General features: G+C 32.9%; 1 protein-coding gene across 3 annotated transcripts; it reads left to right on the top strand.

The window, feature by feature from the left end:
- The first annotated feature begins 262 nt into the window (after window positions 1-262).
- LOC143084928 (heat shock 70 kDa protein 12A-like) lies at window positions 263-27490 on the top strand. 3 transcript variants are annotated; one of them, XM_076261007.1, is made up of 5 exons: window positions 263-354; window positions 7578-7902; window positions 9162-9380; window positions 21918-22077; window positions 23868-27490. In XM_076261007.1, the coding sequence occupies exons 2-5, from the start codon at window positions 7603-7605 to the stop codon at window positions 24920-24922; spliced, it is 1734 nt and encodes a 577-aa protein (XP_076117122.1). In that variant the 5' UTR covers window positions 263-354; window positions 7578-7602; the 3' UTR covers window positions 24923-27490. The 3 variants fall into 3 exon arrangements, with proteins under 3 accessions (XP_076117122.1, XP_076117123.1, XP_076117124.1); XM_076261008.1 differs by having other exon boundaries at window positions 269-343; XM_076261009.1 differs by lacking the exon at window positions 263-354 and adding an exon at window positions 472-608.
- The last annotated feature ends 336 nt before the right edge of the window (window positions 27491-27826 follow it).

Here is a 27826-nt window from a genome sequence, read left to right as displayed (position 1 = left end):
ATTTGTCGCGACATGCTTGATGCGACACATCAGAAAACGAAAGCGATGAGAGATCGGTTTTTAATTAGATTGTGTTCCCGTTTATGTAGGTTGGATTGAAGAATTGTTAGATACACAATAGTGTCATCTGCTCATAAGTGGGGCAAGTTATCCAACCTAATTTCAATGGGATTTAACCTTTTTCATAAGTGGGGCGAGTTGGTGAAAAAGTGGTGCGATTAGGTGTGGGTCGAATTGCCAGCGGGGCGATTTGTTATGGATTCTTATAAATCCGCATGCGCACTATGAGAGAAATATCACTGCATTGAAAACGAAAGTAAAGAACAATTTTTCGTACTAGATGGTAATACAAAGGTGAAATTAACAATGCATTAGTCAGTTCTATACCTTTATCCAATTTTTAACTTGATGCTCTTTCAAAAGACTATAAAAAAGAAACATGTCACCTCCTCTTTATGCTGATCGTGCGAAACAACTTCCTTCTTCTTGGCTTTTGGAAAAGTTACCAGCAGTAACTATACACTGTCACTGAGGATATATTAGCATATTCCAGCTCATTTAAGAATTGATGTCCAGTCATTGAGGTCCTATACTGTCATATTTCAAGTGTGAGCAATTAAATTGTGTCCTTTGGTTTTTGTAGATAGACATTTGTCTTGTTAGCAATCATTAAATTGTTTCAAGTCAATATGGATATTAATCAGCAGATAGAAACAGTGGCGGATCTAGGGGGAGGGTTCCAGGGTTGGAACCCCCTTTTTTTGTCGATCTATGCATTTGAATGGGGACATATAGTTGGACCCCCCCCCCCCTCAGTAATGTTCAGCAAAGTAAGATCTACAAATAAGCACGGGGGGGTCTCTTCCTATATAAAGGTATATACATATGTGCCGCTGGAATGGGTCCCTTTTTTGATCTGTCAAATATATCAATGGGGTGCAATTTTACCCAGGAAATATATCAATAGGTAGTAATTGACCGATATAGGTACTATTTGAGCTGATAAATATATGAATGGGTTATGATTTCGCTGTGAAATATATGTATAGGTAGGGATTTCACAATTATTCAATATATGAATGGGGGGTGTTTTTAAAATCCCAGCTGCACACCTGTACCCAAAATCCCATGTTGAGACCCCCCCGTGCAAATAAGTCAACATGACCAAAATATTCAGTTGACCCTTTAAGCATGTTAAGGAGTTATTGCCCTTTTAAGTCAATTTTTAACAATTTTTCATAGATTTTTGTAATCTTTTACAAATTACAATTTTGACGAAGTAGAATCCTGACTGTGTAACTACTGGGCTAAGTTCATTATAGATAGAGATAACTGTAAGCAGCAAGAATTTCAGTAAAGTAAGATCTACAAACACATAACCATCACCAAAAGACAATGTTGTCATGAATCCATCTGTGTCCTTTGTCTAAGACGTACGTACATGTATTATGGTATACCGTTGTCCGTCCATCTGTTGTCCACACTTCTGACAATAACTAAAAAATGCTTCCACCAACTTTTATCAAACTTTGTTGAATTGTTTATACATTTATGTATCTATTGACATGATCAGTCAGGGGACTTACTTAAACAAGTGATTTTCTAAATCACTGATTCAAGTAACATTATTTCCATAAAGGTTGGAAGTTAGAGTTGTCTTTCTTTAATAATCACCTATTTAAGTAGTACAAATTAATCACTAGAAGAAGTGATTTAATATTAGTGTAGCTTTAAATATAGAATACTAATGATCCAGGGAATAATTATGTTTCTAAACTTATCAGAACAAACATCTGTGTTGTCTAGGATGACCAGGTCATTTCAGGTGATGACCTTGTACTGAATCTAGGATAATGACATAAAAATCACTTGTTTAAGTATCAGACCTCAATTTCCTTCCCAAAAATCACTATTTTAAGTATCATTCTTTTAATAACCCCCACTAATTTCAACACCCTCGAACAGTGAAATTTTTATTGCGAACAGTAGAATTTTATTACATAATCTGAAAGATGAAACCTTGAACTTCACAGGAAAAAAACTCCCACTGCTGTGAAAAATCTTTGAAGAAAGTATCAGTTCATTATGTAAAGCCATTATTATAGCATTTTTTCAACTAAAATAGAATTTTCAGGTAAATGATAGCATCAAAGGCATAAGTCCCCTGACTGATTGACGTAAGCTCCCTTTTGATTTCAGATTTTATCATTATATTTCCATGTTATGAAGCTTTATCCTTAAAGTCATATGAAAAGAGTGGCTGGTGAAAAATAATGTTATCCAATTCTTGAACCAATGCATGTATATATCATACACTTAGTCTTCTGTGTACAATTTTATCATTTTTATGCAGTTAAGCTGCATTATGCGAGCACCCTAGATTTGGGTTCTACCCAATAAATGCTGAAATACTTGCCATTGTTATTATCTAGCTCGCTACTATGTTATATATAACTAATTGAACACTTTTTTAATACTTTTTATTCTGGATTACAAGAAATATGACCAGAAAAACCTTAAATGATCGTCGATTTATCCAAAAGTTTTGAAGTTACACATAGGAAGTAGTGCTTATTAAGAATCTTTTTGTAGTTCCTTATGACTAGTGCTTTTAGCTAAGATGTCAAAGAACAATTGTATGAAATATTTAATCGCCGAAAATCTCTTAAGACAAGTAGTTTAGATTTCCCAAATGGCAAAAGTCGTAGGGATATTGTTTGTCATCAATACGTAGTACAACTACGTCAGTAGTCTATTATATAATAAGTTCAACTGTTCATGCTGTTGGCGGCAATTTCAAATTAGAAAAAGAAATTTTCGTAGCTTTTCAATTTGGAGGCAGGTGTGCAAATTAGCGGTGGTCCGAGGTCCGCGACCTTCCACTTTTGCAAGCGGAATTTCGACTAGGATAGTTGGTTTCTAGCTACGCCCGACGAAGTCACCTTCCACTTGAAAGAAAATAAGAAATTACTTTGCAAACCTTCCATGCAAGTCACCAAAGTCTCCAATTAAACGAGCTATAAACTTATTTTTATCATTATTATTCATGACAGCGATGTTCATTTTGTCCAACCGCTAGCTTTATACAGAAAATCGCCGACAAATATTGTATAAATTCGAGTAAAATCGTGTCTGATTGACAAAAACAACATTGTAAACACATAACAATGGCGGCCGTGAAGACAAAATTTTACAATATCGGATCCGATTCCGGAAGCAGATAAGGATAATTCCGGGTTTGGCGATCAATTACAAAATAAATCAAAGCAGGTGAAAAAATAAATCTATGCATGCATGGTAAATGAATGTAAACACTAGAATTGTAAACCAAAAGATATATGTGAAAGAAAGAAAAAGCAGAAAAATATTTTATACAGAAACTCAAAATTACTTTTTGACAAATTTTAATTTTAAAATCCAATACAACGTGACAGCTGGGAACAGTATATCTAATAATATACATGTTCATGGTCACAGTCTAAAATTTCTTTATCAGTGATAAATGATGATAATGCATGTGAGGTGCTTTTAAAGTGTAAACATACTACTGCAATTTCGAAGGGTTATTTGTTTTTCTCAATTTTGAAGGGTCAATTAAAGTAGCTGAAAGTTTCTTTCTTTATTTTCACAAATAATGCAACTATATTATATATACCTAAATGTAAGTAAATCATATGATATATAGGTGGCATTCTTTGGGCCACTCTACCCCCTCCTGTTTGATAACTTGGAAACGGTCGAGCTCCTCACCCTAAACCATATGAGGGGCAGATCCAGGATTTTAGGTTAGGAGGGGCGCAAACTTAAATTTTCGCCCAGCAGAGCGAGGCTAAAAAAAATTTGAGGTAAAATTATCGGAATATTCTTTATTAAGCTGAGAACAACCCATGCTTTGCAAATTTAAGGGGGGTGCAAGCCCGCAACCAGCCCCCCCCCCCCCCCCCCCCGCCTAAATCCGCCCCTGCATATATTCAAGTATAGGACAATATAATAAATAAAATGAAATATAGGGGGAGTCCCTGGAGTTACCCCAAACCCAGCTCCTGTTTGAGAACTTGGAAACGGTCGAGATCCACACCCCTTAACCATATATATTCATGTTTGTTGACAATATGAAAAATCAAATGAAATATAGGAAGAGTCGCTGGGGGTCACCCCACCCTTCCCACCCACCTCGCCACCCCTGAACCATATATTCATGTACGGGACAATATAACAATTAAAATGAAAGATAGGGGGAGTTCCTGTGGTCACTGTACACCCTTCTGTTTGAGAACTTGGAAATGGTCAAGATCCTTACCCCTAAACCATATATACTAATGTATAGGACAATATAACAAATCAAATAAAATATAGGGGAAGTCCCTGTGGTCACCCCAACCCTCCTGTTTGAGAACTTGGAAACGGTTGAGATCCCCACACCAAAACAATATATATTCATGTATGGGCCAATATAACTAATTAGATGAAATATTGGTGGAGTCCCTGGGGTCACCCTACCCCTCCTGTTTGAGAACTTGGAAACCAATGAGATCCCCACCCCTAAACCATATATATTCATGTATGGGACAATATAACAAATAAAATGAAATGTAGGGGAAGTCCCTAGGGTCACCCTACCCTCAGTGGCGGATCCAGAAATTTTCATAAGTGGGGGCCCGCTCCAGTCACGCTTCAGTGATTCCCTATATATGCAACCAATTCTTTTCCCAAAAAGGGGGGGCCGGGCCCCCTGCCCCTCCTAAATCCCTTGCCTACCCCTACCTGTTTGAGAACTTGAAAACCGTTGAGATCCCCACCCCTAAATTATATATATATATTCATATGTATGGGACAAAATTACAAATCATTTACATTTACTATGGGCAGGTCAGTAAGACCTCACCTTTGATCCCTGTTGTAGTGAACATTTGTCTGATTCGTGTCTCATAACTTTTGTACTATAGAACACAAACTCAGTTTTCTTTCCAGGGAAACCAGTCCATTCATACTACTATAACATGTTCATACTAAGTCAACTTGAACTTCTAGCATTCAAATAAAACCAAGGTTAACTACCAAGTAGAACAACTGCAATCATTGGGAACTTGTACCACTGCAGACTCACCATAAAAAAAATATACATTGATATATGCATTGCTTTTGAAACCTTGATAACATATAAATTATTTGCCTTAATAAATAAATCATTAGATAAACATGAATGTATTATATATGAATTTTTGATGTTGAGGCAACATTGCCACAGTTTCATAATTACGGTTGCCTTGGTTTTTGGTTAACTGCCTTCAGCACTTACAGCGCTTTGATTTACGTTAAGATATTGTATAATTTTCAATTTTATTTCTCTCTGTCTGTTATGATTTAACAAATATGGCAGTTCATAAATTGCTGTGTTTTGTAGCCGAAGTTTACCGATTGTCACCTTGTAGTAAACAATCAACAAAAAGCATGGATATTGAGCACACGTTTAACATATATACAATCAGATAATTGTTTATTTTATTGACAGATTCATGCGTATTGCAATCACCGGATTTTTACGAGTCGGGTCATGCTAAGGTCAGTTGCATATATACGGAAAATATGTCGGTGAATTGGTTCCTGGATGCAAACAATTAAAATAAAGTAAACTTCTTTTGAATGTGGACAAATTAAAGATTTTTCTTCAGAAAAAAGTATATGGCCATAAGTTTGATATTAAAAATATCCATTTAGTTATAAACATGATAAACATGATAAATATTATATGCCTCATTTTTTTTTATTTGAGGTTTCATATGACTTTTAAAAAAGATGGATTTTCCAGTTTAGGGTCATAACTCAAAAATGCTTCCATCAACTTTAATGAAACTTTGGTGAATTGTTTATATCTATTGACGTAAGCTCAGATTTTACTTTTCTGTGTTATGCAGTGATCTGGAAGGATTTTTTCACTATGGGCCCAGGGCCCTTCAAAAATAAATTCAATGGGCCATTTAAAAAAATAATGGGCCATGTTGTCAAATGAGTGGGCCATTTGAATTGACTACTGTAAAAAAAATTAAAAAAGTATCAGTATATTACGGCAAAGAGGTGGTGGTACTTACCTTTATGATTTTAAATAATATCATGGATATTGTTCCTGTGATTTTGTAATTTCAATTTCAATAAATATACAATAAATTCTTCCAAACCGGACAATAATATTTAAGATAACATTTATCATTGGTACCGTTGCCTTGTTCATGTTCATGTTTTTTTTGTACATTAAATTTGGGTCTCCGTCGATACCAAACTTATTCCAGACGTTCCGTATCAGAGGACATTTCTGGCATTTCCTCTGCACTTTTTGTATTATTATTACTTCATCACGATGACAAGAATGACAGTAGAGAGTATCACTAATGGATAGAACAAAACAACAGTTCACTGAATTCATGTTTACAAAATGTCAAAACAAGCCAAAGACCGAAATATGACAAGGACAGTTAAGCGCCTTTTATGGAGACAAAAACTTTATTCATCATGTTCATAAAAAGGCTTTGGGGTTTTTCAATCGAAATGATAGCAAGCTAAACTAACTTAAAAGATTATAATTAGAGATAAATCTCGTCTGTACTAGCCAAATTTCACAAATTTTAAAGTTGTTTATAAAAAATTATATCATGAATGATGGTTAATTATGTTTTTTGGGTAATAAGTTAAACTGCATGGTTCTATTATTACCATAGAAAAACACCAGAGACGTTAAACCCCATGGTTCTATTACAATAGGAAAACACCCGAGACGTCCCAAAAATATATAGGTGCTTCTTTCATTGAAGGAACATAACACAGTTGTGTACACACACATGGCGGTACAGACTCAACGATATCTAAACGTTTCGAAACGAAGTGAAAAAATATCGTGCGCCACGTGGGCGCTTGCATTTGTCACTCTATGCGCCATTTCTGGTCGATATGCGCTATAGGCGCAGGGCGCATGTCCTTCCCGATCACTGGTTATGAATGTTTATGCTTAAAAAAGGGGTGATTTTCCAGTTTTCGGACAATCACTCTTAAACACTTTCACAAAATTTTATAAAACTTTGGTGACTTGTTTATATCTATCATGTCTATTGACTTAAGTTTCCTTTGAAAATTAAAAGAAAATGAACAACTATATGTCACTCACCATATGGCCTTCAACAATGAGCAAGCCCATACCGCACAGTCAGCTATAAAAGACCCTGAAATGACAAATGTAAAACAATTCAAATGAGAAAACTAACAGCCTAATTAATGTACCCAAAAAATAGTCATTGAAAGCATAAAGACAAGTTAAAAGGGCAACAGGCGCATCATGCACTTATAGCGCAGCTCTTTATTTGCATTTGCTCTGAAGCCTTCATTTCTTTAAGATATTCATAAATAGTTTTACAGAATAAAATAAAACATATTTTTATAAGTTATTGCCTTTGGATAGATAAAATATGCAGTGATATATGCAACACACGGGACATTTGTTTATTAATCAACAATCAATCAAAATTTACATATTTATATAGAGACATGCATATGAACATGTAATAATGAATAACATTTTTGTTTTACAGATAAAAATTTGAACAGACTACTGTGATGGCTGGAGCAGGAACTAAGTTATTTTGTGCTGCTATAGACTTCGGTACAACTTATTCAGGTTATGCCTTTAGTTCTACGGATGACTATAAGAAGGAACCAACCAAAATCAATACAAATGTTTGGACGGGATCTAAACTTATGTCATTAAAAGCACCTACAGCAGTTCTATTAGATGCAAGTCAAGAATTTGTAGCGTTTGGATATGAGGCTGAGAATATGTACTCTGAACTGGTATCTGAGGGTGAACATGAAGATTATTATTATTTTCATAGATTTAAAATGCTTCTCCATGAAAGGGTAAGTATTGAGTTAGGTAAAATATAGTAAAAAGTTATCTCTTTCTTCATGTTCCTTTTTCCTCAATACTGTAATTTCCCCTGAAGTTTGATGTTTTCCCATCAACTGCTGTACTTATCAATATGGCATAGAAAAAAATTGAACCTTTGATGGTTTGTAATATATTTTGTAATTTTTAATGTAATATTATGATTGATTATCATGATTATATCTTTCATGTAGATTTTCATATGATGGAAGTCTTGAGCTTTCTATAATTCTTTAAATTCTCTACCCAAACATTTGTCATTTATTCTCATAAGCTTACATGTATGTTAAAATCATAGTTGACATTTTTTAACTAAGGCAAAATACATGGTAGCCACATCATGGCTAAAAATAGAACAAAGGGGTAAAATGCAGTTTTTGACTTATATCTCAAAAACCAAAGCAATTAGAGCAAATCTGACCATGCTGACCAGGTTTAAGTGTTCAATGGATGAAGTTCTATCAGCCCTGAAGTTTTGAGTTGAATCTGATAATTATATATAGGAAGATGTGGTGTGAGTGCCAATGAGACAACTCTCCATCTAAATAACAATTTAAAAAAGTAAACCATTGTTGGGTTGCTGCCACTAAATTGGTAATGTTTAGGAAATTTTGCAGTTTTTGGTTATTATCATGATTACCGGGTATCTTAAATATTATTAATGACAAAGATAAACTGTGAACAGCGAAAATGTTCAGCAAGGTAAGATCTACAAATAAGTTCCAACCAAACTTAAGCTGAATGATCCTAAGGGTATTTAGAATATATTTTGTGTTTTATTTTCTGTTTCGTAAAACACCTGGCCACCATCTGACCATGGCTAAAAATAGATCGTAAGGGAAAAATGCACTATTTGAATTAAGTTTTTTATCCTTCATTGATTTTGTGATGTTGTTCCTTAGTCATTATTAGTTTGCTTACTTTAAAAAATCTTCTCCTTTGAAACTGCTGAATCAATTTCAGCCAAACTTGGTCAGAACAGTTTTAGAGTATCAAGTATCATGAGTATACATTTTATATTTTATTTTCTTGTAAGTCAAAAAACATGTAGCCACTATGGCTAGAATGGAACATAAGGGTAAAATGCTTTTCTTTGATTTTGAACATTGTTGAAGAAAATATGACAAATACAAAGAACATTTCAAAAGAAGTTTTATGTCATTCATTAATATATATATATATTTTGAAAAACAAAAATAATCATTAATTTTCTGGCTGTGGTGTTTTTCAGAGAATCACAAGAGATATAAAGATAAAGGATGAGCTTGATAAAGAAGTGGAAGCTTTGACAGTGTTTCATTATGCAATTCAGTATCTGAAGGATCATTTATTCAAGAGTGTATCGGATAAAATTAAAGGTATCCAGGAGAATGATTTACACTATGTCTTAACAGTACCTGCCATATGGGAAGACTCTGCCAAACAGTTTATGAGAGAAGCTGCTACTAAGGTTTGTTATACATATATGTTGTAATTCACATTCAGGAGTTAAAATATTTTGTTTGAAATCATCTGGTCCAGGACCATTTGTAACTGAGATTCTACTCATGCCTATGATGAATGTCTTAAAACAGATGAAGATTTTTTAAATGGCATGAATCATGTTAATGCTTGTAAATACAGGGCTTCCAAGAAATAGTAGAGCCAGTCAAACATTTGTTAGTCTTATCCTGTTTTACCACTTTAAACATAGCCATAAAAGGCAATAAAAAAAAATGTTTTAGATTTTAACGAGAGAAATTTATGTATTACTGAAAAATTATTACACCAGGGTTTTCGATATCACAAACTAGTCAAAACATTTACTAAATTTTATCATCGGTATAAAGAGATCAATCGTAAATATAGCTCAACATGCAGACTTCTAATACGTTTAGGTATTTCACATCCAATTTTTTATGGAAATATTCTTTATAAAGCACAAAGGTGTCAGTATTCACCTCAGAAACTTACAAAACCTTTGAATAGACTTATTAAGAAGGGATATAATTACGATACTGTTGTCAAGTCATTAAAGATTGCATATTTTGGCGTTAATATTGAGTCACTGATAAGGTCTTTGCATCGGAACTAAACACATTTATTCTAAAAACAGTTGTTGGCATGACACGGGTTATGTTCTTCTCATATATGTTATGATGGTATGATACTAAACCCCTAACGGGAAGGATTGTGCCTGATGTTCATATGATGAAATCATAATCTTTCAGTCAGTTTAATTGAAGTCTGGAGCTGGCATGTCAGTTAACTGCTAGTAGTCTGTTGTTATTTATGTATTATTGTCATTTTGTTTATTTTCTTTGGTTACATCTTCTGACATCAGACTCGGACTTCTCTTGAACTGAATTTTAATGTGCGTATTGTTATGCGTTTACTTTTCTACATTGGTTAGAGGTATAGGGGGAGGGTTGAGATCTCACAAACATGTTTAACCCCGCCGCATATTTGCGCCTGTCCCAAGTCAGGAGCCTCTGGCCTTTGTTAGTCTTGTATTATTTTAATTTTAGTTTCTTGTGTACAATTTGGAAATTAGTATGGCGTTCATTATCACTGGACTAGTATATATTTGTTTAGGGGCCAGCTGAAGGACGCCTCCGGGTGCGGGAATTTCTCGCTACATTGAAGACCTGTTGGTGACCCTCTGCTGTTGTTTTTTATTTGGTCAGGTTGTTGTCTCTTTGACACATTCCCCATTTCCATTCTCAATTTTAGTCATACTAATAAGTTGAGCTCCATATAAACAGTTATTGACATAAAAACTAGACTTATAAATATAAATTCAATGTACTGATGTTTATATAAGTATTTCTCTAAATCTGTATATATGTAACACTGTAATCATGCATTCATAGGTTAAAGAATGATTTCCAAACAGTGTCAATCAATAAGATTGTTAGTTATGTGTTTTAAAAAATACTACATTCAAGTGTCAACTGAGTGTGATAAAATCAAACTTCACATTATTAATATGATTAACAAATGACACAGCTACAAATTAACAAAAATTCACACATTTGTTTCGAAAAGCAAAAAATAAAAATATTAATGCTGTTTTCTGGTATTCCAGTCTAATCATTGCTAATAAGTGAAGAAAAGGATGACCTCTGTCTATAACCTATCAAAGATGAATAATTGAAAAGTAAAACCTGAATTGTCAACAAAACTAGATTTAACTTTGAAATAAATTAAATGCTAAATTAAACTGTAGTTTCCATTATAATCAATGGAAATAATGGCCTTACACATATCATTATTTAATGCCTTGAAGTACATTTCATTGGGTACATGTATATTGTCTAGTAGTGGAGTGACCAAGCCAACAATTTTTCAACTTTAATGGACCACCCTACCTGCAGGCTAAATTATGACTTTTTGGAAAAAGAAATGTTTATTCTTTAATTTTTGCCTGGTTGTAGAATTGAAATATGGTGCAATTTTTTTTTTAAAAATAAGGTCAAAGGTTAGTGATTGAGTTTTTCACTATTGTCAATTGATTTCACAAGAGGTTATAAAAAGCCTCAAAATAATATTTGAATAGTTTCTAAACAAGAAATTCATAATGAAATGAATTGCGACACTTCATTTTCAACTTGATTTGAAAATAATGAAACCACCATATGCACATTTTAAAAGAAATTCAGACTAGCAACAATAAGAAAATAGAAGATGGAACAACTGACTCCCATTTCATTTTTAGGCAGTTAAGCTGTCTTATGCAAGCACCCTAGATTTGTGTTCTATCCAATAAATGCTGAAACATGTGCCATTGTTATTATCTAGCTGGATGTTATGTTATTCATAACTAATTGGACAGTTTTTTCATACTTTTAATTCTTGATTACAAAAAATATGATCAGAAAAACCTTAAATGATCGTCGATTTATCCAAAAGTTTTGAAGTTGCACATAGGAAGTAGGGCACATTAGGAATCTTTATGTAGTTTATTATCCCCTGATATTTTGGCTACGCTGTCAAAGAACAAATGTATGAAATGTTTAATCGCCGAAAATTTCTAAAGACAAGTAGTTTACATTTCCCAAATGGCAAAAGTCGTAGGAATATTGTTTGTCATCAATACGTAGTCAACTTCGTCAGTAGTCTTAAAATAAGTTCCACTGTTCATGCTGTTGGCGACAATTTTAAATTATAAGACGAAATATTTGTATCTTTTCAATTTGGAGGTAGGGGTTCAATTAGTGGTTGTCCGAGGTCTGCGAACTTCCACTTTTGCAGTCGGACTTTCGACTTGGTTACTAGCTACGCTCGACATGCACGACTTGAGAGGAAATAAAAAAATAACTTTGCAAACCTTTTTACAAAAGTCTCCTAATAAACGATCCCAAAACTTGTTTTTAGCATTATATTATTCATGACAGCGATGTTCATTTTGTTCAGAAAATCGCCGACAAATAATGTGTAAATTCGAGTAAAATCGTATCTGACAAAAACAACATTGAAAACAAAATGGCTGACGTGAGAAGAAAATTCTAATATTGGATCCGATTCCGGAAGCGGATATGGGTAATTCCGGGTTTTGGCGATCTTTGAACTTTTAAAAAAATCAGACAGATGACAAAATATATCTTTGTAAATAAATATAAACACTAGAATTGAAAACCAAAAGATATATGTATAAGAATGAAAAAACAGAAAATATTTTGTACTGAAAATGTGAAATCTTATTATATTTCAAATTTGAGATCAATTCTTTAAAAAATGAAAAAGTTATTAGCATTTTTCATTTGGTCCTGTCATTCGGTCCAGTCAATAGTGTAACCTGAGAAACGTACAATTAAATACAATGATGATGAAGTAGAGCAGAATATAATGGTGCAATAGTGCCAGCGTTCTGAAGATCCATAGGTATCCATAGGAAACTCAAAATTACTTTTTGACAATTTTTAATGTCAAAATCCAATACAATGTGAGTCTTTGTGAGAGCTGGGAACAGTATATCTAACAATTTATATGGTCCTGGTGACAGTATAAATTTTCTTTATCAGTAATAAATGTTGGTAAAGCAAGTTAGATGCTTTTAAAGTGTAAACATATTACTAAATGGGTATTTTTTTTCTCAATTTTGATGGGTCAGTTAAAATAGCTGGAAGTTTCTTATTTTACACATATAGTGCAACTAGATTATATGATACCTGAATGTAAGCAAATTATATGTATGTGGAGTCCTTTGGGGCACTCTACCCCCTCCTGTTTGATAACTTTGAAACGGATGAGATCTCCACCTCTCAACCATATACATTCATGTATGGGACTATATAACTAATCAAATGAAATATGGGTGAAGTCCCTAGGGTCACCCACCACCTTCTGCTTCAGAACTTGGAAACAGTCGAGATCCTCACCCCTCAACCATATTTATTCATGTATGGGACAATATAACCAATCAAATGAAATACAGGGGGAGTCCCTGGGGTCACCCCACCACTCCTGTTTGGGAACTTTGAAACAGTCAAGATCCCCACCCCTAAACCATATATATTCATGTATGGGACAATATAATAAATCAAATGAAATATAGGAGGAGTCCCTGTGGGTCATCCCACCCCTCCTATTTGAGAACTTGGAAACGGTCGAGATCCCCACCCCTAAAGGGCTAAACCATATATATTCATGTATGGGACAATATAACAAATCATTTGAAATATAGGTGGAGCTCGTGGGGCCACTCTACCCCTTCCTGTTTGAGAATTTGAAAACGGTTGAGATCCCCTCCATAAACCATATATATTTATGTATTGGACAATATAACAAATCAAATGATTTATAGGGGGAGTCCCTAGGGTCACTGCACCCCCATGTTTGAGAACTTGGAAACAGTCGAGATCCTCACCATGTAACCATATATATACTCATGTATGGGACTAAATAACAAATCAAATAAAATATAGGGGAAGTCCCTGCGGTCACCCCACCCCTCCTGTTGTTTGAGAACTTGGAAACAGTCGAGATCCTAACCTTAAATTAAACCATATATTTTCATGTATGGGACAAAAGAACAAATCAAATGAAATATAGGGAGAGTCCTTAGGGTCACCCTACCCAATCCTGTTTGATAACTTGGAAACAGATGAGATCCCCACCCCTCAACCATATATATTCATGTATTGGACAATATAACAAATCAAATGAAATATAGGGGAAGTCACTGGAGTCCCCCACCCCTAAACCATATATATTCATGTATGGGACAATATAAAAAATTAAATGAAAAATAGGGGTAGTCCCTAGTGTCACTCACAACCTCTTGTGTGTGTTTTGAGAACTTTAAAAAGATTGAGATACCTAAGTCCTAAACCATATTCATTCCTGTTTGTCATTTCAAAAAGATTGAATGACATACAAGGTCAATCTCATAGGCGTCACATATGCATATCACTTCGCTAGACCTAACACCTGTCATTTTATTCCAAACTTCATGGACTTGGGTTGAAGGTGGAAGTCATTTACATTTACTATGGACAGGTCAGTCAGACCTCACTATTGATCTGTCATAAGGCTAATTTGGACTTATATTTTAATTTATTATTTTATTCAAAAATTGGACTTTTACAGAAATACTGTTTTTACAAATTTAATAATTTACATGTCAAAACAAAATGTGAGTTAATTAGTGACATTTGATATTTAAGGATTTGTGACAGATTGAGAATTAATGTGAGAGAATTAAGCATATAAGAGAATATGTGTTAATGGGATTATATGAGGACTTATAATTATCTTTTATATTAATAATGTGAAAACTGTTACTTATTGCTAGGTGTTATGAAATGTCATATTAATTTGAGTATTGTTACAAATGAAGTATTGTCTGATTAATAGTATAAATATTGTGTGAAAATAAATGTAAAACAGTAGAGAATAAAAATAGTGTGGATAAAGAGTAAGAACAGAGAGTCGAGATAGTTACAGTTAGGAGTCGTACATTTGATATTGACATTGTCCTATGTTTATTTCTTGGACTTGGAATTAAATGATAATCAAAAGTGAATCTGTTTGATCTTTGATAACTGCAACAACTAGTTCCTGTCATTGGTGTAAACGTTTTTCTAATGATTTTTCGCATAAAATTATGACCCCGTATTTTAATTTATTATTTTATTCAAAAATTGGACTTTTACAAAAATACTGTTTTTACAAATTGAACAATTTACATGTCAAAACAAAATGTGAGTTAATTAGTGACATTTGATATTTAAGGATTTGTGACAGATTGAGAATTAATGTGAGAGAATTAAGCATATAAGAGAATATATATGTGTTAATGGGATTATATGAGGACTTATAATTATCTTTTATATTAATTATGTGAAAACTGTTACTTATTGCTAGGTGTTATGAAATGTCATATTAATTTGAGTATTGTTACAAATGAAGTATTGTCTGATTAATAGTATAAATATTGTGTGAAAATAAATGTAAAACAGTAGAGAATAAAAATAGTGTGGATAAAGAGTAAGAACAGAGAGTCGAGATAGTTACAGTTAGGAGTCGTACATTTGATATTGACATTGTCCTATGTTTATTTCTTGGACTTGGAATTAAATGATAATCAAAAGTGAATCTGTTTGATCTTTGATAACTGCAACAACTAGTTCCTGTCATTGGTGTAAACGTTTTTCTAATGATTTTTCGCATAAGATTATGACCCCGTAACAAGGAGGCGTATCGACTGAGCCAGCAGCCCCTTTGTTACAGATCCCTGTAGTAGTAAACATTTGTCTGATTTGTGTCTCATAACTTTTTGTACTGTAGAACACAAACTCAGTTTTCTTTCCAGAGAAGCAAGTCCATTCATACTTTTACAAGCTCGTACTAAAGTCAACTTGAAATACTAACAGTCAACTAATACGAACAATTACGATCAACTAGAAGAACTGCAATCATTGTGAATTTGTACCACTGCTGACTCAAGACTCATGACCATGAAAAAAAAATATACTTGATATATACGTTGCTATTGAAAACCTTGATAAAATATGAATTATTTGCCTTAATGAATAATTCATTAAATGAACATAAATGTATAATTATATATGAATGTTTGTTCTTTTAAATCTTTAAAAAAAAATTGAATCAACATTACCACAGTTTTCATAATTATGTTTGCCTTGGATTTTGGTTAACTGCCTACAGTGCTTACAGCGCTTTGATTTTTTTACGTCGCATGTACTTCTATAGAGATATATTTCTGAATTTTACGGCTTTTATAAAAAGAATAGAAGTCAATTTGGTTTTATGCTTTGATGTAATATTTATTGCCAGTCACAAATTTTTCACAAGGCAATTAAATCAAATGAGTTTTATGATGGACTTAAGTTTCAGCGTATATTCTAGCTCAATGAACTTTTTAGGTTTTGTGTGCCTTTGTCTTACAAAAGCACACATGGACCCCTTAGAAAGAGTGGTTATATGGGGTATTTTAACAAAAAAAAGGCATGACAACTTTCAAAAACCTGACATCAGTCATCATTTTTATTGTCGTCTTCTTCCAATATTGCTTGGTGAGTTAAATAATTTTACAACCATCAGACCCTTCACATGAACAAATATTGGTATACACGAATTTCTGTTGGTTGCATACACAATTGTTATTTGCAAGCTGTTTTCCCTTGTCCGTATACATACAAACAAGGTCCTGAAGGAAATCAACTGACATAGGTCCCTGAAAGAAAACCGAGAGCAAACCGTTTTACCCTCTTACCAACCAGAGTCTTTGGAAAGTGCGATTGAAGAATTGCACTTGGAATGTGCTGGAAAAACGTGTTTTCACATGGAGGAATTTTCACAAGACTGGCATCCTTTGTGGCAGCAAACTCCACCCTTAGCTTGCTAATATCATCATGAAGAAACCTAAACTTTCCTTTCGGATCATACAATGGGGCGATGAATGCACTTCCAATGTTAACAGCGATTCCTGATCTCCCGTTTGAAAACTTATCTAAAGAGAGTATCACCAGCCAGTATTCAGCACTTCGGTGTTGACATTAATATCAATTATATGGTCATTTGTATAATTTACCGTTTGCAAAAGTATTAGTTATTCGAAATACTAAGGATTTTCTTATCCCAGGCACAGACTACTTTAGCCGTGTTTAGCACAACTTTTGGGAATTTTTGTCCTCAATGCTCTTCAACTTTATAATGTTTATACTTGTGTGGCTTTCTACATATTTTGATCTAAGCGTCACTGATGAGTCTTATGTAGACGAAACGCGCATCTGGCGTATTTAATTATAAGGCTGGTACATTTGATAAATATTGTCATAAATTGGAAGATTCAAAGCATTATTTCCACATGGTACCATCATCATGGAACAGAGCAAAAGGTATCGGACCAATAGTATATGCCAATATCCTGACTACAGTCACATTCCCACGAACATTAGCAAGAACTATAAAGCACGACGAACTAGTTTTACAGGGTTTAATATGTGCCTTAACAAAGTCACCTGATTTACACTTGAGTTTTGAGGTCTTAATCGTATCATCAAAAGTATTGAGAGGACACCACGACATAGGACTGTAGAAGACATGGGCTTCGGACTCATTAGATCAGCCTTCCACAAAAGATTTAACCATCTGGTTTTCACGTTCAAGAGATTTAAGAAGAGAATCAATCATTTTATTGAGGCTTTCAGCCTGTAGAAATATTTATCAATGGCTAATGATGATTGGCAACGTTAAATGGATCAGTCATATTTGAATGCATAAACCGGTACCCTATGAAATCAGAGACATTCTTCTTGTTTCGTGTCATTGCCGTTTGCTTATTTTCTTCGTGTTCAATTTCTGCATCTGTGGTTAATCCCGATCGTGACCTCATTTCAGAACTGAAATGTGCAGGGATGTGTCTTGTAAGCATCCATCGAAGTAAAGCAGGTGTTTTCCTTGTCAATCCTATGATGCATCTACATCCTTTAGAATCCTTAATAATAGTTTATCTGTAGCCATATCACTCCAGATACTATTTAAGGCTCCATGTTTATGTCTGATTGAAAACTCACCTGACTTAAAGACAGATTTTACCGTTTCAGACAGATTCAACATATCCAATATGTAGGCCAGTGTCCACCTAGCATAGGTCGTCCGATTGGTAATGAAAAAGCATCGCAACATTGCAGCAACCATTTGCAAATGTAAAAGCCACAACCCATTCCGTTCAGCCCTAATGTTCTGTAACAATATCTCAACTGCACGAAGAAACATATCCCAAAATACGAAGGTTGGTGATAGATAGTTTACAAGAATGTATTCTGAATTCTTCAAAAAATGGCAGGTTATTTAAAATTTGAAAAAAACCTGTTCAATACCTTCAGCGCTTCTGGGTGTTTCAGCAAATGAACTGTGACAGTCAAAGAATGCCTTCCACACATTTGGTTCAATATTAATTAAACGATTTTCGTCTTTACACCAATTAAAGAATGCTTTTAAAATAGCTACGAGAGCTTACCTAATATACCAAAGTTATTCCTCGAACACGTCTGGTATAAACTATTTTACATTTGGGCAACAGGCACGTTTTGACATATCTAAACATTGTTTCATAGTTGTAAATACTATTGCCATGTTTCTAGGCTTGGCATATATAACTGGAGCATAGGCTACAGATGAAATTTCAGATTGAGCCTTTTGTAAGAACGGGTCCAAAATGAAAATGGAATCGAATCTTAAGTTTTGTCTCCAAATACCAAAGACAGGACAGATATGTTTCGGTTTACCATGAAACAAGACACAATCTTCCCATTAACATTAGAATAACGAGGAGGTCCATGCCGTTCTGTTGGCTTGTCAAGAGTTTAACATGCCAAACGATTGGTGTTCGAATCATTCAACGTCAAAGATCTTAACCTTTATGGAACTCATGTTGGCGTTTAATGATTTGTTTTGATACTGAAATACAACTGTAGTCATGGAGTAAAATGTATTTTTACCATCGATTGTTACAGCATTTAAGGAGGCTCGCGGGTATAAAATTTTCAGAAAAAATTAAACATTTATTTTTCATTACAAATTTTATTTATTACCTTTAGTAGTTGTTACTTTATCATATGGTACAAAAATCTTTCCAAAAAACCAATTCGTGTTAGCCCTAGGTGACTTTTAAAATGTAGATATCATTGAAAAAGCTCCAAATTATCTCCCTTTGGAGCAAAAATGCCATTTTTTGGCATTAAAATTGAAATATCTTTTTTAAGTCATCGGTGACCTATATTTTTTTATTGTTGTTTTCGAATAAGTTGTACATAAACTAGATAATTGTAAAATTTAAGCGATTTCTGTAATTTAGTTCTTTTTTTATTTCGATATATATTACTTCTGTTTCTCCTATTAGTTCAACAGAAAAAAAGGACATTAACAAAAATGTATGCTTCTTTCGATGGCAGATTGTGACCGTAAATGAACGGTGACCCCATTTTTTTATTTCATTTTTCTTTTAAGTATAAGATAAAGTTCATTTATAGAAAAATATAGCGAAGTCCTATATTAAATAAAAATTTCGATTTAGACCCGCGAGCCCCCTTAAGTCAATATTTTCTGCTCCCTCCTGTATATTACGACCACCTTTTCTTAATAGATCAATACCATTAATAAGTAAAATATGTCTTGGATCTGTTTTTTAACAAATTTGCTAAACAAGTCCGATATCTACGTACTTCACAATAGGATGCACAAAAACCATAAGAGTTTGGATTTTCAATAAAAATTTGAGAGCCAAACTCATGGTGTAATTGTAATGCCTAAGCAAGATGAAATGGGGTTAACAGGTTTATGTTTAAAGCAAGTATGCATTCTGTTATTGTCAGGACTTTTCGCAGTTTTTCGACAGGAAGTTTAGAAACATTTCTACTATTTTTCAACGAACATCAGAATAATGAGGAGGTCCAGATCATTTTCCTTGAACTATATAATGCAAAGCTAAAAATCCTCATTAAAGTTAATTTATAAGAAATACTGACTTGGAATGGCTTCGAAACTTTTCAATTGGAAGTTTAAAACATTTTAATTCGGAAAATCAAGAAATTATCAATGTAATCTAAATTTACAAATGTTGTAAGGCTAAATAAAAAAGTATGTGTGGTTCCAGTTACATCTAAAAAAAAGTTAGGTTAGGTAGGTTGGGATTTTTTTTTATTTTATGTTTTTTTATTACATTGAGTCTATGGGAGCAACATTCTGAAATTTAACAGTGCTTAATGAAAAATGACAATAAAATCTTTAGGGTAGGCTATTTTTAAGCCGAAAAAGTAGGGACGGTAGGGTTACTGGAACCACACATATATTTTTATTTATCCTAACCACTTCGTAAAAATAATACAGAGTGTGTTTTCGCTAAACTGAGTGAAAATGGACAAAATTTAGAAAAAAAATTAAGGAATTCTAGTTTTACATTATGAATAAACAATTAATCTCTGTAAAAAATGCAAAATCATATGTCAAAAGACAAAATTCAAATTTTTTCCCCATCTTGAAATTTGAAAAAAAAATCCCAAATGTTTTTTTTTTCTGTCCATTTTATAAAAAACTGCACCACATGAAATGTTTACGACCGGGCAAAAAAGTTGCTAAGAAGAACAATAAATATATAATACTTCTTTGCAACTATCATTAAATAGAAATTTCACTAGAAGTGCATTATGATTTAAAATCAAATAGCTATTTGGATTAATTTCAGAAAAAGGTGGGACTTTTTTAAGAAACAATCTTTAGTGGAGTGACAGATTAAGAAAAAGGTGCTTATTTTACGACCTTAATGGACCAACATACCTGCAGGCTAAAAAGTTATTTATAAATTAACTGTTTACAAAACGTTTGAATTTTCGAAATACCTATAAAATTGAGAATGGAAGGCTTTTCTACCTGAGAAATAGATTACATTAGCTGTATTTGGCAAAACTTTTAGGAATTTTGGTTCTCAATGCTCTTCAACTTCATACTTTATTTGGCCTTTTTAACTTCTTTGGATTCAAGAGTCACTGATGAGTCTTTTTTAGACGAAACACGCGTCTTGGGTACATACAAAATTTAATCTTGGTATCTATGATGAGTTTACTATACTATTTATGTACATTTTAAGTAGATGAAAGTTAAAGTACAAAAAATGTACATAACCTTTGACAGCTACCTTCATACAGTTATTTTATTAGTACTTTTAACTTCAGAATAATGAAAGAAACTGTAAACTGAAAAATGTTCAGCAATACAAGGTCAACAAAAAAGAGATTTCTTTAAGTATTGCATGTGTCGATGAATGCAAGACAATGGGATTATAATCCTGGGGTGGTTGTTGCAACTGCCTAAACTTTTGTCTTTAGCTTAATATTTCATCAGGTAAAATACCTGCATGCTTCATATCTTGTATTCAGATAGGTTCATCTGTTGCATGGTTACTGCATTTTCATAAAACATTAAACATATTAAGTTGTGTAATACTTGTAGTTAAACCTTCAACATGATAAGGAAAAAAGGTGAGACATTTCACTCTTTTTATTACCAAGTTATATGAATACTGCATTACTCTAAAACAACTTATTTTGGCAGATACTTTATTTTGAATTTAGCCCTTAATAACCATTTCACAGCAATTTAATTTTTCAATTTTCGAATTTGCTTGATGTAGATAATTATATAAATAAGGAAAGACACAAGTTTTACATATTTGAAACAATATATATTTTACCTTATTTTATTCTTGCTTAAAAAAAATCGACCACAAAAGTTAGTTTACAGTAAGCAGACATGATATCTGCTAGAGACCAAATAATATAGATGTTAGGAACTATTATAGATCACCTACCTGCTATCTACAATGAGCTAAACACAGATTCCTTATCTACTTAAGATGTGTAAAAAAAGAAAACAATTGAAAAGAAAACACTAGCAACAATATTAATGTCCAAAACAACAAATGAAAAAAAATAAAATATGATGAACATAACTTTTATATTTTTGTTTGTTTATATATTGACAGGCTGGTATAAAAAGTAGCCAGTTGAGTATTGCTTTAGAGCCTGAAGCAGCTTCTATATACTGCCAGCACCTTAAGACTGATAGACAGGATGCTAAAGAAAAAAATGCTTTTGCACAGACAATTAAAGCAGGAATGAAGTACATGGTAGTTGACCTTGGAGGTAAATAAGTTTGACCTTTGATAGGGGAGGTAATGAAATTAGTGACTTTATAGTCATCCTTACCTGTATATGGGAGACCTCTTCTTTCTTATAAGATTTTAAAGGTATGTTGCAACTTGGCATGAAAAAAGCTGATACATGTACAAATCAGGATATACCTGGTTTCTATATAAAGTTAAACTTAGGTAAAATATTTAGAAAGCTGTGAAAATTCGGTTGAACAGATAAAGATTTTTTGATTTGTGGTCTGATAACTTTATGTTCAAAATAGGAATTTCTTTTAATTTCATACTCAGGGTTATGAAACAAAACAATTTTTTACCAATTTAGTCAAAACAATGTTTACCTTTAGAATACAGTTGTTCAGGTGTACATGCTGTACATAAACAAATGAATAAGATGTGGTCATTTTCATTCTGTATTAAATATCTAGTATTTACTTACTGTAAATTCAGAAATTATTGTGTGCATTTTTTATTGCGATCTTATGATTTTAGACACTAATGCAATTTTAATTTTTGCGACATGAAAAAAAATCCTGTTTAATTCATATAAATATTTCAAAATGCAAGTTTAAATTATTTGGATTATAACCCTGTCACATTTTTCGCAATAATAAAAACATCAAAATAATTTCTTAATTTACAGTAATTATCTTAAATCCCCTAATTAGATTGATTGATCGTTGCCTAATGTCCAGCCCCACTAATTAAAAGTAAACTAGCATTAACAGATGTGATAAAACATCTAAGGGCAAGGATTTAAACTTTATCCCATTGTCAGTTAATTAGAGTATTACAGAATCATGAAACAATTTTAACAGAAATTCTGATAGGCATTTAATTTTAAAATTTTAATTTTTGAAAAGGCTTCTATGTAGAATACTTTCTAGACAAAGGCGTCACCCAAAGAAGTGAAAAAAGGGCATGGCATCTATCCATCAAAACATTCTTGGGGGAAACACTAAAATTATAACTTTTTAGAAATATGGCTTGAATTAAGGACCTACAGTATATGTTCTAGAAATAGGATTATATAACAGTTACCGTGTCAGTCTGTTGTATTGTCCATCTGTTTGACCAACAAATACTTTTTGTCACACTTTTCCCAAGAACTACTGAACCAGAATAAATCTGTATTTGGTCATGGTCTTGACATTGATAAATTGTAAGATTTGAGGCCATTTCAGATCTGTCGGACACCTTGCTTCCTACTCACCAAGCATGGTTGTTTTACTTTTTATCATTGTTCTAAGTGATTCAAGTTGTTTATCATACATGAATGCAAGTTGTTGCATTATTGATTTACATTATAAAGGAAAAATAATTTTAAACATAATTAAGAATTGAATGCTCTTTTTTGTAAATTTATTGGGGTGTAAAAGCGTTGACCGAAGTACATTTTGTATGAAGCGGGGAAGCGCTTCATACTAAAAATGTGCGCACGGTCAACGCTTTTACAACCCTATAAAGTTACAAAAAAAAGCATTCAATACTTATAATTACATTTTTACCTATATGATCATGAAAACACGCCTTTTATCAAGTTTTGATTTCATTTACCTGTGCACTTTATTGTGGGACCTCGTGTCATCATGAATGAAAAGTTTTATTGTGTGATACAACTGCTTAAGGAATAACATGTGATGTACAGTTAGCCAATCAGAATAACGTATTATAGTGAAACATACATTTAATGTAATTATTTGTAGATGATGTTCATTTCAACAATTATATTGGTACATATCATCTTCAGTTATTTATTAATAACGTCATATCATTCATTTGCAGGTGGCACAGCCGATATTACAGTACATCAAAGATATGGAGATGGTTCACTAAAGGAAGTTGTTCCTGCCAGTGGTGGTCCCTGGGGTGGAAAATCTATAGATGAAGCTTTCCATAGCTTTCTTAAAAGAATTTGTGGACCCAAAGTTATGGAAGAATTAAGAAAAACTGAACTTGAAGACTTTATTGATTTATTCAGAGAATTTGAAACCAAAAAGAGATCAATACGTGTAGACCAAACAAACAAAGTAGTCGTTACATTACCTGTTGCTTTAATTGATTTAGTTAAAAGCCATAGGGGTAAAATGGAGACAGCTCTTGAGCAATCACCGTATGGTCAGGCAGTTTCTTACAGTAAGCAAAAGTTACACATTTCCCCAGATACATTTAGAGATTTATTCAAATCTACAACTGAAGCCTTAATAAAACATCTAGAAAGAATGTTTCGTGATGACAAGTTATCAGATCTAGAAAATCTTATTATGGTGGGAGGATTTTCTGAATGTGAGCTTATACAGCATAGAATGAAAGAAAAATTTGGAAAACATAAAAAGATAATTATTCCTGAAGAAGCAGGTCTTGCTGTACTTAAAGGAGCAGTTTTATACGGCCACCAACCAAAGGCTATCAGTGCCAGAGTATTGCGTCGTACTTATGGTATCCAGAGCTGGCCAGAGTGGGATCCTCAGATGCATCCAGAATCAAAGAAGGTCAATCTGGGTGGTGTTAATCGGTGCAAGGATGTATTCTTTAAATATGTCCAGGTTGGTCAGCAAGTGGAAACTGGTCATGAAGAGTCCCAGGTTTTCCAAGCTTTGAAACCGGATGAAAGAACCCTAGAGTGCACAATCTACGTATCAACAGACCCTAACCCACGATATGTTACCGATCCAAGCTGTCAGAGACTAGGTAACCTAATCATTCCGTTACCAGAAATCAGAGCCGGACAAACATTAGAGATAGAAGAGACGATGGTATTTGGTGACACTGAACTTTTAGTCCGAGCTAGAGACTTACACACCGGACGAGTTGTTGAGACACAGTTTGATTTGTTATAGAGTGCTGAACTAGATAATCATTTACTAAGTGATTCATTGTACTTTGGTATGCATACTGTACATTGTATTTTAGTATTTTGTAAGACATATTTTCCTTTCTTACTTGGTATGGACTTTTATCATATAAAACAAAGGAATCAAATGCATTAGTGCCATCTATATATATAGAGATATCTGTATTCTGTAATACATCAAATGGTAAATTTTGTTATGTTTCCATTTCCTTAAAATTTTGCATGCAGCAATTTTCATATAACAGGTATCGATTGACAATTAAATTATCATGCATTGAGTTTATAGGTGGATGCCTACACATCTTCAAATACTATACTTTACTTTCATTTCTTAAAGGATAAAAATCACCCTTAAATCAATTATATTAAACTTCATTTGCAAAATCAACTTCACTAGCACATTTTCAGACCATAAATCATGGAATTGATGCCCTTAAATTTTAAGCCTCATCCATCAAAATAGTACTCCTATAAAAAAATATTAATTTGTATGTTTTCCCAATTATATCATTTCTGATCTGTATTGATTGTAACAGAGTTAATATTTTTATAAACAATGTCTCTTTTTATCATGTCTATATTTTTTAGTCACAGGAGTTAACAATTGCCCAGGCAACTCGTATAAATTTGAAGACTTTCATTGATATTTAAGAAAACTGTTCAGAAAGAATAGTCCGAGATTGTCTTTGTGATCTATTTTTTATCAGTTAAAAAAATTCAAAGACATTATTAAATTGCTGTAACTGAACTGTTGTGTTGGGATTATTTTAAGGAACTATAAACAGTAAATATGCTACCAAAGATGTATTATTATATCAATTTGGTTTATAACCACCAAAATACCCAGGATCCTTTAGACTCCAGTTGGAAGAAGAAGAATAAACAGTACACGGACATCCTGCTTTTCTGTTGATATTGTAGTTCTGATTTTAAAATTTTTGCAGGTACTAAAACTAAGAGAACAATGGCCACTACCTTGCGTTTTTTGATTGATGACCTAAAATAAACTTAAACTAATCAGTATATATTTAAATTTCCAGTTTTTTAATCGAAAGTTTTTGCGAAGCAATCAATCTAAGGCTGTTACTAAAAGGAAGATGTGTGCGAATTGGATGTGGTGGGCTTGTAATTAATTTTATATTTATTGATAAAACTTGTTAGTTGTATTTTTATTATGGAGAATAACACACCTATCAGCACAACATGATTATAAAACACATCCTTATTTGTTTTTTCTGTCATTAACCATTGTTAACTGTTAAATGAAGAAGAGTAGATTAAATATATTTTCTTTTTTGATGCATGTGTATCACAAGACAGGATTTTTATCATTTTTGAAGTTGCTTTCATCAAGATCACCACTTTCAACAATTTTGAAGTCATATTATTTTCATTTCTTCAGTTCTTTTATCTTGTTGAGTCTCATTTTAGCAGTATTCTAATTTTTCTTCATCTTGTTCTACCTTTTCTTTCTCCTAGGTCTAGTTCTTATAAAATTTTGTCTAAGCCAAGACTTTTTTATTCTTTGACATTGACTTTATACTTATTAAATAACAAGAGACAGTATCACACATTGTGTGACCTTAATATGACCATTAAGTTTGACCTTGTGGTAAAAAAAAATTGACTCTTGTTGACATGTTTTTTGGCCAGAACAGAAGTAGATACTCTGAAATAGGATATTTGATATTTGGCAAATGAATGCATCACCTTGAGACAATGTGTGATTTATTTGGTCCTACAATTCTGCACATTGCCTTTCAGAAAGCAAAGCCTATAATGTTCATCACTATATGCCTAAAAGTTGAATTGGGTATGAAATACAGCTATCCCTGAACTTCTCCCTTCTATTATTGATCGTAAAGTTTAGTTCCCAGTTTCTTCTGGTCTTGATACATGCATTTATCTGATGCCTTTACGTTCTTTCTATATGTAGGAAGAGGGCTACACTTTCTAACATTACAGAACCCTTGCAGCATTTATGAGGGTCTTGACGTGGCTTGTTATAATGTTAAAGTCTGGTCCTGTCCAACAAACCCTCATTTCCAGTTGTAGTCCATATTTCCTGTCCATTTCCAGGATGGAGGTACATCCAGAAAAGCATTTTGGACACATGAATTAAATAATTTGTTTTAGTTGTGCTTACGTTATCTTCCTTTATATTGATGAAATTTTTGCCACTGGATACTACAATTTGTAAGCAAGCAACTATCAATCAGATTATCCATTTTAAAATTATGTCATTTCTTTCGTAGTAATTTAATGATAAAACTTTGAGTAAATAAAATGTTTGTATCAGTTTCATCATGATGTTATAATACCTACAAATATATATCATAACATAAAGTTATGTTTATTTGATTATATTATCATTTGTTTTGTCTATAGGCCAAGCTTTTCTATTATAAGTTCTTTGAAACACATGTTTAAGTCGTAAGAAAATGCAATGAACCATAAACATGATAAAAGATTTGACTTAATTATGATAGTGATTTGTGATAGATATGAAAATGCTGTATGATGTCAGATTTTACAATTAAAGTCATCTTGTGTAGTTAAGATTCAATTTGATAGGCCATGTAACTTATTAAAGCAGAGGACTACAAATTTTGAATAAAATTCAGAGACATGATATGAAGGCAGCAAATTTATGTAATAATAAGAAGAAATAATAAGAAAAATAGCATGAGCACATGTAAGTAAATGGATAAATGAAGAGAACAAAATATCTTCCGTCTTTCATTGCTATGCCAGTTCTTGTATAGAAAAAAGGCAGTTTGCATCAACCCCTCTATGTTATTTTAAAAAAGAAGATGTGGTATCATTGACAATGACTGAGATAACTCTTTATAAATGACCAACTGACATATGAAATTGTCAACTTAAGGTC

Source organism: Mytilus galloprovincialis, chromosome 8 (genome assembly GCF_965363235.1).
Source record: "Mytilus galloprovincialis chromosome 8, xbMytGall1.hap1.1, whole genome shotgun sequence".
In the NCBI taxonomy this organism is placed as follows: Eukaryota; Metazoa; Mollusca; class Bivalvia; order Mytilida; family Mytilidae; genus Mytilus; species Mytilus galloprovincialis.
This window is presented reverse-complemented; position numbering and strand designations above follow the sequence as displayed.